Consider the following 14,275-nt stretch of genomic DNA (forward strand, 5'->3'; position numbering starts at 1 on the left):
AAATTTTATTTCTATTTAAATAATAACTATATTTAATATTTCTTCAAAAATTAGGGTGTTACATTTTCTCTCTTCTTTATTCACTCTCCCTCTCTTTATGTTACGAGCAATCAAACTCACTCTTTACTATTTTATTTGGAGAGAGAGAGAGAGAGAGAGAGAGAGGGTGGGGGTGGGGGCGTGGGGTGAGGGAAGAGAGAAAATGAGGGAGAGAGGTGCGGAAGAGAGACAAGTCAAATAAAAAAATTACAAAATGTGACATTGTATGTCACATGACAATCCAAATATAAAAAAGTCAAAATTCTAAAATAATTTTTGAATTTAGATACAAAATTAAAAGTTTTGGATATGTGTAAAGGTTTAAATTTATTTGTTCAATAATCTAATAATAATAATAATAATAATAATAATAATAATAATGGTTAATGGGTAATTTCCATGTGAAATATACAATTATATATAAAAATAAAATTTTAATCCTTCTCTACAGAATCGATCATTGTTTCAAATGGCATTCAATTCCTTTTCGGCAAAAGGATAAAAACAAATTCGAGTTTTTGTAATTATATTCTAATCTAGTAATTTTATTTCAATTTTAAAAGGTAATTATAAATTTATTAAATTATCAAAATTAAAATTAAAAAATATTTACGTGGCAATTAAAAAGGACAAATAAATTATTTTTTATTTTAAAAAAAATTAGGGGCAAAAACGTAAAAGAAAGAAACAAGTGGGACAGATGTGAGAGAAGAAAGTAACGGAATTAACCGAAAAAGAAGGGAGTTCCCGCTATAGACCTGCTCTCTTTCTTCTCCATGTAAGTTGCTTAAAGGCTTCTTCTTTTTTTCTTTCTGATCTCTTTCGTTTCTCCCTCTGCAATCTTTTTCTTTTTTCTTTTCATCTACTTTGCTTCTTGAATCCATGGATGAAGAATACGACGTCGTAGTACTCGGAACAGGTCTCAAAGAATGCATTCTCAGCGGTTTACTCTCCGTCGATGGACTCAAAGTACGTAAGAGCTCTATACAACCAATTTCAGATTTAAATAGTCCCTCGATTTGATACTGGAATACTTGAAATTTCGATTGATCACTTACAAATTGGGGTTTTTAATTGGATGGTTTTTAAACCTGAAGGCTGAATCTCATATTAAAATGAAAATTTTTTATGGCAATTAGGCTACTAGTTGAAGAGCTGAAGGCTTCGCATCTGATATTTAAATAAGTGGCAAGAATTTTTTGCATCAAAGATGCATGTTAGAGATCTTGATAGTGTTTATCTTTGAATTTTAGCGCAAGCTAGTCATATTTGCATTAGATCTCTGAACGCACGATATTAATAATTTATGAATTGGTAAAGATTTCCATTTGATCCAAAATTTTGGTCATTATGCTTTGGTTTTTTGATTATGTAATGGGTTTCTTTAACTTCTGAAAAATTTATTATCTTGCTTGTTTGAGATAGGTGCTGCATATGGATAGAAATGACTATTATGGAGGAGAGTCCAGTTCCCTCAATCTAAACCAGGTACTATTTATCTGTTATTATTATTATTATTATTATTATTATTATTATATGAATTTTATTGGAAAAAGCCCTTTTTTTTTTATAGCTTTGGAAGCGATTTAGGAGTGGGGACAAACCCCCAGAAAATTTGGGCGCAAGCAGAGACTATAATGTTGATATGATCCCTAAGGTATCCAGAATTGATGCTGATGTTTTTTTGACATTTTTTAATTCCTATTTTAGTAACTTAATAATTCTTTTTTTTCGATTTGAACTATCTTTTCACCATCATTAAGTTTGTTGCAATGTTGATTGGTACCATTAGCATTTAGCAGTGAAGTTATTGACTACCATCTTCCGATTTTGCCTTTGTTATCCCCAAAATTTAAGTGTACTAGGCTGAGTTTTGTCAACTTCAGCCTCATTTTTTTTTACATACCTAGTGAACAAGTCTTCCTGCTTTTGCGAGAGTCCACGGCCTCAGCAAAGCACATTATTGCTGAATCTAGTGGACTCATGGAATTGGTTCTCACGTAATCCTATATTGTTAATTGCCCTCTCAAGATGTGCTAATTTTCCTCTGTTCTTCAACTTGAAGTTTGATTTGTTCTAGTTTCTTAATGTTGTATTCAACAATTGAAATGTACCATAATGCTATAGAAACTCGATGACTAAAAAAGAATAATGGGAGCCTTGTTGGAGCTGTGGAAGCGACATTTCAATCTCTCTTGATTTGAAGTCATTCAAGTCAACAAGAAACGTGGAAGTGGATTTGTAGCCTGAAATTTTATGTGCTTTTCTGCAAGTAGCTTTAAATGCAATAAATGATATAAATTTGATAATGATCATGCCAAGTTAATTGTAACTTTGGATCTTAATTACTCCATTTTATCTTGGTTCATCATTTGAAAACTTCATATTCTGTTATATCAATTCAGCAACCAATTTTTTCATTGGTTCTGGTATTGGAGAAAATATTGATTCTTGATATAATCATGAACATTTTTAAGTTACTGATGTATAATTGGGGAAGGACTTTTGATAATGAAGATATCCTGCGTGAGTAACATGGAATGTGACTGTGTTGTTCATTTTGCTACAACCGATTAACAATTATTTAGTGATTTCTTTTGCTACAACCTTGGCTTTCGATGCCATCAAAATGATAGTGATTGTTCCATGCTCTTACAGTTCATGATGGCCAACGGTGCCTTGGTTCGCATTCTCATCCACACAGATGTTACTAAATATCTGAATTTCAAGGCCGTGGATGGTAGTTTTGTGTACAACAAAGGAAAGGTTTCACATCTAGAACTTGAATTATTATACTATGTAAATTGTTAACAGTCATCTTGCCACAGTAAATGGACTTGATTGTTGTTTATAGATACACAAAGTACCAGCTAATGATGTGGAAGCATTAAAATCCCCACTTATGGGCTTGTTTGAGAAGCGTCGTGCTAGAAAGTTTTTCATTTATGTTCAAGACTACGATGAGAATGATCCCAAGTCTCATGAAGGGCTGGACCTCAACAAGGTTAAAGCTAGAGATGTTATATCGTAATATCTCACTCTTATCTATCCTTCCTCTAATAAAAACTTTATTTACAATTACAAGCTTCAACGAAAAGAATAGCATTCTGGAAATTTGTGAAAGATCATGTCGTAATTATCATATACATTGCAGAATAGAATTTACAACTCTTAAGGAAACCAAGTACTTATAAATTAATTTAGGCTTCTGAGTTACTAAATTTTCCAACAGGATATTATTGTTTGCTGTAGGAAATATGGGCTGGATGATAATACAGTTGACTTCATAGGGCATGCGTTGGCACTTTATTTGGATGAAAATTACTTGGATGAGCCTGCTCTGGATTTTGTGAAGAGAATGAAGGTAATAAGTCCCAACACATCACCTTCCTTAAAATGATTGTTGATTGTTGTATCTGGGTAATTAATAATGGATTTAATAAATAAAGATTTATTTTATCGGAGAAGAAACAATCTGCAAGTAAAATGCTTGGTCGATGATTTCTCTCTCTCTCTCTCTCTCTTTTTATGGGAAAACAGTAAAGCTACAGAACATTTAGTGAGAAAATTTATATATTTTAACATGAAGCTTAAGAGTATGATTTGAAAGCAAGAATCTTGTCTAACTCGAATCTTGGATATGGTTTGTCTTGGCCTTCATTTGCTTCCACAATGCAAAACCATGTATGTTATTGAACGATGAATCATGTTCTGCATGCATTTGTGCTTGCCTGTGATGATGGAACTTTATCTTCTCTATGAATTTTTTTTGGCGTTTGTATAGCTATATGCGGAATCTTTAGCACGCTTTCGGGGAGGATCTCCCTACATTTATCCCCTCTATGGACTAGGAGAGCTACCACAGGTTTGCTCCATATGACGCTGAAAGCATCTAAAGGGGATTCTCTCTGGTTCCTCTAATGACTGTATTTACTTATTTTGACAGGCATTTGCTCGTTTGAGTGCTGTTTATGGTGGCACCTACATGCTTTGCAAGCCAGAATGCAAGGTATAGTTGATACTGCTTCTTTTCATTTGATGAGCTGAGACGCTTGAATTATTATCACAGCAGGCTAGGCAAAACCTGATATTCAATCACTTCCTTTCTTCATGAATAGAGAAGCCATTCATGTTTATTTCAGTTGCCCCATATAATTTATTCTAATTGATTCTGACTTCAAATTGATATAGTTGTGATAGATGAGACGCGAGAAGGAGTCAATAGAAAGCCAGTGCTCTGAAAAAGTACTCTAGAGTCAAAGGTCTTTAAATTAAGTAGAACGAAGACAAAAAACATACATTGCAAGTTCAATGAAGACCAAATTAGTGAAAGGGAGGGAATTAGTTTGGATAGAGCGGTACTGTCCCAAAGTAATTATTTTAAATATCTCGGTTCAATTATTTAAGTAAATGGGGGATGTGAAGAGGACGTTAGTTAGAGGATTAAAGCCAGATGGTTGAAGTGGAGACGTGCCATGGGAGTCTTTTGTGACCACAAGATTCCCAATAAGTTGAAAGGAAAATTTTACCATACAACTGTATGACCGACCATGTTATATGATAGTGAGTGTTAGGAGCTGAAGGAGGAGTCATATGTGTCTAAGATAAGATAAGAGTTGCGGAAAAGAGAATGTTAAGGTGTATGAGTGTCAATACTAGACTAGATAAAGTCCATAATAAGAGTATTAGAGAAAAGGTAGAAGTTGTGCCAATTGAGAATAAGTTGAGAGAAGAGAGATTGATTTGGTTTGATCATGTGAAGCGCAGACATACGGAGGCTCCAGTTAGACAAGTAGAATACATTAGGTTGGTTAGAGGATAGAAAGAAAAGAGGGATAGACCTAAACTAACTTGGAGGAAAAGTAGTACAACATTACCCAGAAACTTTATACATTTCCGAGAATTTAACCCAAAATCATTTAGAGTGGATAAAGAGAATACATATAGCCGATCCTAAATTTTTTGGATGAAAACTTAGTTGAGTTGACTTGAGTTGAGTTAATTTTTTGGATAAAAACTTAGTTGAGATGAGTTGAGTTGAGTTGGGTTAATTCTGACTTCAGATAGCTTTTAATTTAATATATGGTCTCATTTTTCCTTTATAATTCATAGAATCCAATCTTGTACTCATGTTTTTGCGGCTTTTTTACTGCAAATGGCAGGTAGAATTTGATGCAGATGGGAAGGCCTTTGGAGTGACATCAGAGGGAGAAACTGCAAAATGCAAAAAAGTAGTATGCGACCCTTCATATTTGCCAGACAAGGTAACATTGCAGGAACCTTTATTTCTTGGGCCAGTTGTATTAAAATGACAATTTAAGAATTTATTGGAGTTAAGTTGGTGCAGGTTTCATATCTGATCTTCTCAAAGTTTTGTCTTACCACTCCAAAATAACAACCTATAAAACTGTGCCTACTTGAACATAGCAAACATTTCACCTCAGACTACTGAATTATGTCCACATAACTGTAACACAATGAGAAGGAATGCTCATTCCTTTACCGTTTTTGTGCCAAAACAGGTAAAAAAGATTGGAAAAGTAGCTCGTGCTATATGTATTATGAGTCATCCAATCCCAAATACCAATAATTCTCACTCGGTCCAGGTTATTCTTCCCCAGAAACAACTCAAGCGAAAATCAGATATGTATGTTTTTCTTTACGATAATATGAATGCTTTGGCAGTGTATTCCTGAAAGTTAATATTTTACACACACATAGATCTCTCAACATTTGCATGTGAAAAGTACTTCAATGTATGCGTATTTGCACATTTGAATGTAGTGACAAATTCATTCTATGTTCATGGTGTGCCTCTATCTTTCTGTAGTAATTAATATAATTATTATCTCTGTGTGCATATATGGCTTTTATGCACATTTGACGATTTTAGTAATTTAATTTTATTCTTATCATAGGTACCTTTTCTGCTGCTCCTATACTCACAATGTAGCTCCAAAAGGGAAATACATTGCTTTTGTTACAACAGAAGCAGAGACTGATGATCCTCAAACGGAGTTGAAGCCAGGCATAGATCTCCTTGGACCTGTAGACGAAATATTTTTTGACACATACGATAGATACGAGCCCAATAACCAACACGATGTTGACAATTGTTTCATATCCACAGTAAGCTTACATGAACACTTTCATTTTTTATAATTCTGAACAATTTATCTATCAACTATGCTCAACAGGCAAGCAAGTATGCAATGTCCAAGTTTTTGGTATATTTGCAGCTTGAGCTTACCACTGGGGTGCTAATATAAGTTTTAGTGTTATTTCTTGCTGAAACTTAATATTTTGGAATTGGAATGTCCTGCAGAGTTATGATGCAACCACACATTTTGAGACCACAGTACAAGATGTGATTAACATGTACAGCAAGATAACTGGAAAGGTAATACCAAGTTTTCTTCACTTCCAAACAAAATATGTGCTTAAGCTGAAAAAATGAAGTTAGTCTAATATAGAATTGAATATTCAAATGAATGACTACTGATAAGTTCGTGCCATGTAACAGACACTTGACCTGTCAGTGGATCTGAGTGCTGCCAGTGCAGCCACCGAAGAAGAATGAAATTTTGGGGATCACATAGGCTGGATGGGGCTATAAGAGCTGAAAGAACTGTGTTGCATTTTTTTTTTTCTTATGATTTTCCCTTGCAGGCATTCAAAAATTTTGACAGATTTTACACTTTTTTTTTTCCCAAAATGTGGAGCCAAGTTTTGTTCTTTATTGTTATTAGAATTTTTCTTCGGCTTGTCTACACTTTCTTATTGCTATCTTTAAATTTTAATTTTTATCTCTAAACTCCTCAAACTTTGCTATTAAAAAGCTTTCATTTAAAGCAGTGATATGACACAATTAAACTGATATTTAATTACCTTTTGTTTAGATCAAAGAAAATAGAAAGAAAAAAATAAAAGAAATTTAATTTCTTCAAAATTTTTTGATTTGAATATCGAATACAGGAAAAAAAAAGAAAGAAATAGAAATATTTCTCAACTCATTTGTAATTAACTAAAAACATTCTTCTCCAAAATGAGTGAAAAATTAAAAGAAATTAATATAATTTATAATAAAATATTTAATAATTATTTGTTTTATTATTTTAATAAAGAAATAATATTTATCTCCTAATCTAATAATCTAAATAAACAATACAAAGTAATTTATTTTTTTTCTTTTATTTTATCTTATTTTTTATTTAATTTCTCTCAAAACAAACATTACAAAATAAATTAAATTTCTTTTCTTTTATTTTCATTTTTTTTTTAATTTCTCTACATTTCCGTTTTCCTTTAACAATTAAAAATCCAAACAACAAAGGGTAAAAGAACGCATTTAAACCCATTCCTTCCCCTTTCCGCCTATTATTTTCGTGTAAACATACGGGAGAGAGAGAGAAGAGCCCGTCCCCTTTTTGCTCTAATTCGACCACGCGAGGACTTCTGCCGTCGTCGCTAATTCTAATTGAGCCACATTACTCTTCTCCTTTCCGACCATGGACCGACGAAGATCCCTATTTCCATCATGCAACTCTGTGTCGCGATTTCCTCTCATCTCAATCAGACGATCACATAGAGAAGAAATAAAGCTTACCAAAGCTCTTCAACAGCATTTTCAGCAATACTACGATCGGAGAGCTCGCTTCCGTCATTACCAGCAATTCCACGCTCCATTTCTCGGTCCAGTACGAGTGTATGCGTGAAGAAAAGAGACACAGAATAGAAAGGAAATAACACATTTTTTTCAACATGGATGTGCCACATCCGACTTGTTCTAATGATTACTGTTAACTATAAATTGATGGAGGTTGGGGAAATTTTAGGCTTAATTAAATTGAATGCAGAAGAGGGTATTGATGAACAAAGACTTTGATTTTTTTTGGCCATGAAATTTGATTATTTGACCAGTTTCTGAATAACCTATTCCTTCAGTGGTTTAACTACCATAATTATAGAGTCCTCCACCAAATTCAACAACATAAATGAAGTCTTCAATTTGTTCAGCTAACAGCCATCCATACCTACACATGGCCATTTCACTTGCTAGCATAAAATCATGATCATACATAAACAGCAGAGGAGAGAGAGGGAGAGAGAAGCAGCAAGACAATTACCACAATACTTTTTCATCACAAGAGATAGCTGTTCCTATAAATCTCTCGCCCCAACCCAGTAAATTCAATAACCAAATGATGTTCAATACAGATCAAGCTGACCAAAAACCTTTCCAAAATAAAAATACCTCACTACCCGGATAAAGTAATGATAAACCACATTAGAAAATTTTGCTTCCATTCTACTCCCTCTTTGATTTTGATAGCGCTTTTTTCCTCTGCCCAAGCATATAGCTGTACATATGAGGACTGCCTGCAATAGTTGATGACATTTGACCAATAAAGTTTGCACTTGGCAAGCAAAAACCCACCAAGAAAATAAATGAGGTGGATCTACCTTGGAGGATATAATAATTTCATACCTGGGACATAGACTCCAAGTACAAGAATTGCAGCATAGAAGTAATCAAAAGAAAAGTTCCATGTGTTGGGCATCCTTACACAATACTTATCAGATTTCTGCAGACGACAAAGTTTTTTTTTTTGGTAATTCATGTTTAAAAAAAATAATATACATGCTCTTCAAACCATGAAATTCATATTCAAAACATTAAAAACATGACAGAATTAATACTAAATGGCTGCCAAGCTTCCTAAGTCAAACTTCCATCTCCCTTCACATCTATCTAGTGATGCAGAAGTAGAGTTCAGCATACTCAAATTCTAACTTACTATCCCTATTGACAGTGAATGGTTGTGTACGATCGATCATATGGTTGCTGTCAGGTAGCATAATGAAATAAGCTAATTACTTTCAAATACACCCTGCTAACTTTCCATAAATTTGGATTCCACCCAATGACTGGGTGAATATACACCTTGTGACCTCAACAAGATATTTTCAAGCATGTATCAGCATGTCAGGTGTTCAGTTCACAAAATTATATTCATAGACTGCAAATAGCACGTCATCGTTGTTTACCTTGATGTATGGCAAGGCAAAATATATTAGACCAACTTCACTGCTGATACCAGTGGGATACAACAAAAAAAATGTGCTATATCTGCACAGAACAAATTGATATTATTTAATTAATCACATATAACTAGAACATTTTTATCCCTTTCCAGGGAGTTAAATCATATAGATTATACAACTAGTTTTACCTGAGCCACATGAGCCATGAAGGTGCAAAACCAAGAGCCTCTTTTGTGCCAAAGAAAGAATATCGAATTATCTGCAAATGCAAGCAATAAAATAATCTTTAGACAGGCCTCAAGAAATCCTCATATTTTTCACTGCCAGCACACCCATGAGAACTTTGGAACTGATCCAACAAGAAAAGACTTGTAGTTAATGCTTTACTTTTGGTTTATGGGGACCTCATCTAAAAACAGGTTCAGACAAACAGATACATCTTGACTTACATAGAAGTTTAGTCTTTAGTTATGTTTCTGAAATATGGCTGATACATTCACATTCTTTGTTATATTCATTGACGTCATAGCAAGAATAATGACTTTAACCACTTCCTCAAATATTTCTTACAAGCAACTAGCTAATATTATGATACAGATACACTTAGAGCTGTGATTGGATAAAACCAAGGTGAAGAACTCTCCATCCATGTGTTAACAAACAGAAAACAACTGTGATCAGCCAATGGCAAGTAATGACGCAAATAGTAATTTCATATTGCAAGACTCAAGAGCTTTTGTACATGAAAGTTTTAAAACTAAGAGAAAATTCCCCCATCCTGTTTGGAAGAAAAAAAAAATGCACTTGAATGAGAATTTTGCCAAAAGAAAACACAATAATATCCTAAATAATTGAATTCTGCCAAATACCATGCCCTTAGCCCACAGCGAATATTTATGCCTTGAAAACTTCAATTCTAAATCATTTCCCCTCTATTTATGTAATTGGAGACCATGAAAATATGACCCGAATATGTTTATACTTGAGAAGAACAAACGAAAACAGAACTGATTATATCCGAATATAAATGACATAAGCACCAGGAAAAATGAAGAAAGAAAAATACATGAATTTCTCCATGCATTTGCAGGATCTCATTCACTAACTTTTTAATAAAATTGGTGCCTATGTAGTTTATAACTAATGGCCAGTGATATAACAACTAATTCCACTTCATTCTATTCTGTTTTTGAAACTTCTTAATAACATGTCAATAAACCAAAATCAAACTAGAAACAGAAACCATGTAACTTAAGGAAGAAGTAGAATTGATATGACCTGTAGATTTAGTACAACATATTTACCTCAGTGATTGACCAGCTGATGACCAAAGAACTAACAAGAAAGTGAGTTCGAATCTGCAATGAATCAAATGCTCCAACATTGCAACTTCAGATTGTTTTCTAATTCAGAATAAAAATATTCAATACTACTTAATACACAAGTAACTAGCAAGGGAGGGGGGGGGGGGGGGGTGGTGGTGTGGGGTTGTGGGTGGTGGTTTTGGGGGAGTAGAGAGAGAGAGAGGTGAAAAGGGGATCTAACCTCTGGGAAGCTATATAAGATGCCCCATGTTACATACAATCTTGAACCTATCTGTGGCAGTGTTGCAGTTATTGGAGATCTCACCAAGCCTTTTCAATACACAAATGAAAGTAAACAAAATTTTAAGAGAAAAAACGAAATTCTCGAATTCCTTTCAATATCCTTCAATGCAAAGCATAGCTAGTGAAATGAAGAATACCAATTAAAAGAAAAAGAAAAAAAGAAAAGCGTACTTACCCACTAGACCATGAAGAATCTGATCCAAAGCAGAACGCAAAACCAAACCCAGAAAGAAGAAAAAGTAAATTTAGACAATTGAATAGAATAGAAATCCAAATGGATTCTTACCCTTTTTAATATGGAAAGGGGACAAAAAAATAAAAAAAATAAAAACTTTCCCAGAAAAACACAGAGCGTAAAATGGCGTACCTCCAAAACGGCAGCAGTCTGAGCGAGAAGAAGAGGTTTCTCAACAGAATTATAGACATGTTCATGGCCTGATTCCTTCAAAGTTCTCACAGCAAGAAACAACACCTGAGCCCTGAATTCTCTCATTTATTAAAGATTGAAATTAAAATAATCATAAGAGATGGGATTCAAACAAAGGAGAGAGATGAAAAAAAGAAAAAGATTGGAACTTGCCAGCCAACGAAGACGGTCCAGTTATAGAGGGTGAGGTAAAGGCGCCTCAGGAGTTCGAAAACACCCGCCATTAGAGGGACTTAGAAGCAGAAGTAGAAAGGAAAAGGAGAGACTTATGGATTTAAAGGGGAGGGGGAACGAGACCTGTAGAGCAAGAGGGAATCAGACAAGAAATTAAGATGTAGGTGGCACCGGTGGGCTGCTCAACTACTATTTTTAAATCATGAAGAATAACATTTTGTGGGTACTGAATAGGAAAATAAAACAAAAGAAATATTATCTTATATTTTAAAATAATAATTAAATAATTAAAAAATAAAAAAATAATAAAAATTACATTTTTTTAATCACTCAATTTTTTAAAAATTTCACATTAATTTAAAATAAAAAAAAATTAATGATAAAATAAAAATTATAAAAACCGAAGTTGCGAATATATTTTTACATTTTTACACTATATAAATAGCAAATGGATACAAAATGAATTTTATAAAATTATTTTTTTATTCACTTATTCAAATAAAGTAATTAGAGATTAATAAATTTTGATCAAATTAAAAAATTAAATTCAATTGATTTAATTTAATTTTTTTAATGATTTGATTTGATTTCTATTAGTATTTTTTTTAACAATTTGATTTTCTTTTTTTTTGCCTGATTTATTTAATTTAATAAAAAAATAAACCGATTATATATTATGGGCTTTTCTCCAGCAGTCCAGCCCCATTCGAAGACACCTATTTACAGTTGCAACTTGTAAACCTGAACTAAATACATAGCCCAGCCTAATCCCAATCTTCTAAGCCCCAAATCCTTCTTGGGGCTTGGCTTGTTCAGATTAGGCTTGAGCTTAAATGATTTTTCCTTTATTTTTTTTTTAAATCAAATTTAAAACCTTGTCTTTTTCTTGGCTTGATTGTTGAATCCAATGCTTTAAAAGTAAAATATTTCCAAATTGATTTGCATATAGTAATTAACAATACCAATATCAAAATAAAATGTTAATAAAATAACATAAACATAATAACTTACTCAAGAGAACTACTAAAATTAAACTAACAATTATCGCATAAAAATATAAGATAACACCAAATATTCATAATATTGACAACGAGTGAGGATAGCTCAATGGGCATACATCCTCCCCAAATCATTATAGCTTATGGCACTTTGATTATTATGTTATAAGGAATTAGAGTTATGCTTCTATTAAAAGTTTAAAATTTTAACACGGTGGTAAGCATTCGATCATACAATTAATATAAGAGCATAGGTCATCGGTTCGAATCCTTAGAAGGTGCTAGGGGTGGGTTGAGGATAGCTCAGTGCATTAGCATTCTGTTCATATCCCTTTGATTGTACTTGGACTACTATGCTATAAGTGATTAAAGTTGCGCCTCTATTAAAAGTTTAAATTTTTTGTACAATGGCAAGTGCTAAATGCTGCACAAAATAAGTCATACAATATTTTTATTCAAATTATAAAATAATAATAAATTATCGAGTATAATATGAGTTAAGATTAATGTAACATAAGTCAAGAGTACAAAATTATATAATTTTTTACTTTAGATAAATTTTTCATTATATTTTTATTCAACTCTTTAAAGTTAAAATTTTGTTTGACAATGTATAATTTTTACTAATTTAAATTTTGATTCACAATATTAAATATTAAAAATAAATTTAATTTTAATATAGTAGATGTTTATAAAAATTTTGTAGACTATAATTAAAACTTTTAAATTAAAAATAAGATAGCCAAGCCAATGTAATCTTAAACTTAATGAATTTAATTATTAATACTTACTCTTAAATATTGTTTTTGCCCATACTTTTCGGCTATCACCATAAACCTCACAAAATATTTTATTTAGATCGTATCACTTACATTTTGAATAAATCATAATTCAATCATATGAAAGAACATATATATAAATTAAGTCATTTCATAACATATATTTTAATAAATATATTCAACTATTATATATATTTTTTCAATTATATAATTTTTAATAAGAAGTAAGATAATTAATTACTATAAAGTGATTTAATGTATTTATAATTAAAAATAAGAAAAGCTAATATTAGATTACATGTATACATTTATAATTAATAACAAATTAAATTATATATATAACATTCTTAATTACATATAATATATATAACTTTATTGAAACTATGTAATGTATCTAAAATATATATATATATGTATAAAATCAGTTTTTTGGTTCAATTTCGGTTTAGTTCGGTTTTGATTCAATTTTAATTTGATTCTTGATGAAAAATCAAAGCCGAACCAAAACAATAAAATAATTTTGGTTCGGTTCCTATATTAACAATTAATTTTCAGTTTCAGTTCGATTCAATTCGGTTCAGATTCCTTAGGAATCGTGCACAAACTTAATTTTGCCTCTCACCTTCAAATTGAGTGTTAAAAAAAATGTTAAAATGACAAAATATTTTTTAATAAAAAAATACATTTTAAGTTCTCTTTCTCTCACACACGCGCATACACACACATATATATATATATATATATATATATATATATATATATTACAAAAATTTATAAAAGCCTAAGAGGTCAGTTCCATGTTTATGCCTCTCACCTTCAAATTGAGTTTTAAAAAAAATGTTAAAATGAAAAAATATTTTTTAATAAAAAAATACATTTTAAGTTCTCTCTCTCTCTCACACACACACATATATATATATATATATATATATATATATATATATATATATATATATATTACAAAAATTTATAAAAGCCTAAGAGGTCAGTTCCATGTTTATGCAAATAAAAATATGCTACATAATAACTCCCCATGAAAAACTTGCTTATATTGATATTTACAATTATATTCATATGAAGTTAGTTTAATTTAGTTGATAAAACTTATTTCATATGAATTATAAGAAATTGTCACATTCACATTCACCAATCCCACATAACAACTTTATATAGAGAGCAAGTAAAATTTTAAGCATGATAAAAATG

General features: G+C 31.7%; 2 protein-coding genes across 2 annotated transcripts; one reads left to right on the forward strand and one right to left on the reverse strand.

The window, feature by feature from the left end:
- The first annotated feature begins 845 nt into the window (after positions 1-845).
- LOC110651447 (guanosine nucleotide diphosphate dissociation inhibitor At5g09550) lies at positions 846-6,803 on the forward strand. The gene is made up of 13 exons (XM_021806798.2): positions 846-1,008; positions 1,465-1,527; positions 1,613-1,696; positions 2,698-2,805; positions 2,894-3,066; positions 3,292-3,403; positions 3,824-3,904; positions 3,986-4,048; positions 5,202-5,303; positions 5,562-5,686; positions 5,958-6,168; positions 6,365-6,439; positions 6,563-6,803. The coding sequence occupies exons 1-13, from the start codon at positions 922-924 to the stop codon at positions 6,617-6,619; spliced, it is 1,341 nt and encodes a 446-aa protein (XP_021662490.2). The 5' UTR covers positions 846-921; the 3' UTR covers positions 6,620-6,803.
- A 1,217-nt stretch (positions 6,804-8,020) lies between these two features.
- LOC110651448 (very-long-chain (3R)-3-hydroxyacyl-CoA dehydratase PASTICCINO 2) lies at positions 8,021-11,476 on the reverse strand. The gene is made up of 9 exons (XM_021806799.2): positions 11,272-11,476; positions 11,059-11,170; positions 10,867-10,885; positions 10,630-10,718; positions 10,389-10,442; positions 9,273-9,343; positions 9,088-9,169; positions 8,528-8,624; positions 8,021-8,418 (listed from the first exon to the last, which is right to left on the reverse strand). Exons 1-9 carry the CDS (start codon positions 11,340-11,342, stop codon positions 8,348-8,350), a joined length of 666 nt encoding a protein of 221 aa, XP_021662491.2. The 5' UTR covers positions 11,343-11,476; the 3' UTR covers positions 8,021-8,347.
- Positions 11,477-14,275: the final 2,799 nt, after the last annotated feature.

This window comes from Hevea brasiliensis, chromosome 10 (genome assembly GCF_030052815.1).
Source record: "Hevea brasiliensis isolate MT/VB/25A 57/8 chromosome 10, ASM3005281v1, whole genome shotgun sequence".
NCBI lineage: Eukaryota > Viridiplantae > Streptophyta > Magnoliopsida > Malpighiales > Euphorbiaceae > Hevea > Hevea brasiliensis.

What these genes read in the sequence shown, in the direction of transcription:
- LOC110651447 (XM_021806798.2), top strand. Translation starts at nt 922, where the DNA reads ATGGATGAAGAATACGACGTCGTAGTACTCGGAACAGGTCTCAAAGAA. An exon ending in GACTAGGAGAGCTACCACAG is followed by an intron (nt 3,905 to 3,985) that starts GTTTGCTCCATA and finishes TTATTTTGACAG; the next exon opens with GCATTTGCTCGTTTGAGTGC. An exon ending in CTCAAGCGAAAATCAGATAT is followed by an intron (nt 5,687 to 5,957) that starts GTATGTTTTTCT and finishes TTCTTATCATAG; the next exon opens with GTACCTTTTCTGCTGCTCCT.
- LOC110651448 (XM_021806799.2), bottom strand. Translation starts at nt 11,342, where the DNA reads ATGGCGGGTGTTTTCGAACTCCTGAGGCGCCTTTACCTCACCCTCTAT. An exon ending in TCAGCTGGTCAATCACTGAG is followed by an intron (nt 9,344 to 10,388) that starts GTAAATATGTTG and finishes TTGCATTTGCAG; the next exon opens with ATAATTCGATATTCTTTCTT. An exon ending in ACTTGGAGTCTATGTCCCAG is followed by an intron (nt 8,419 to 8,527) that starts GTATGAAATTAT and finishes CAACTATTGCAG; the next exon opens with GCAGTCCTCATATGTACAGC.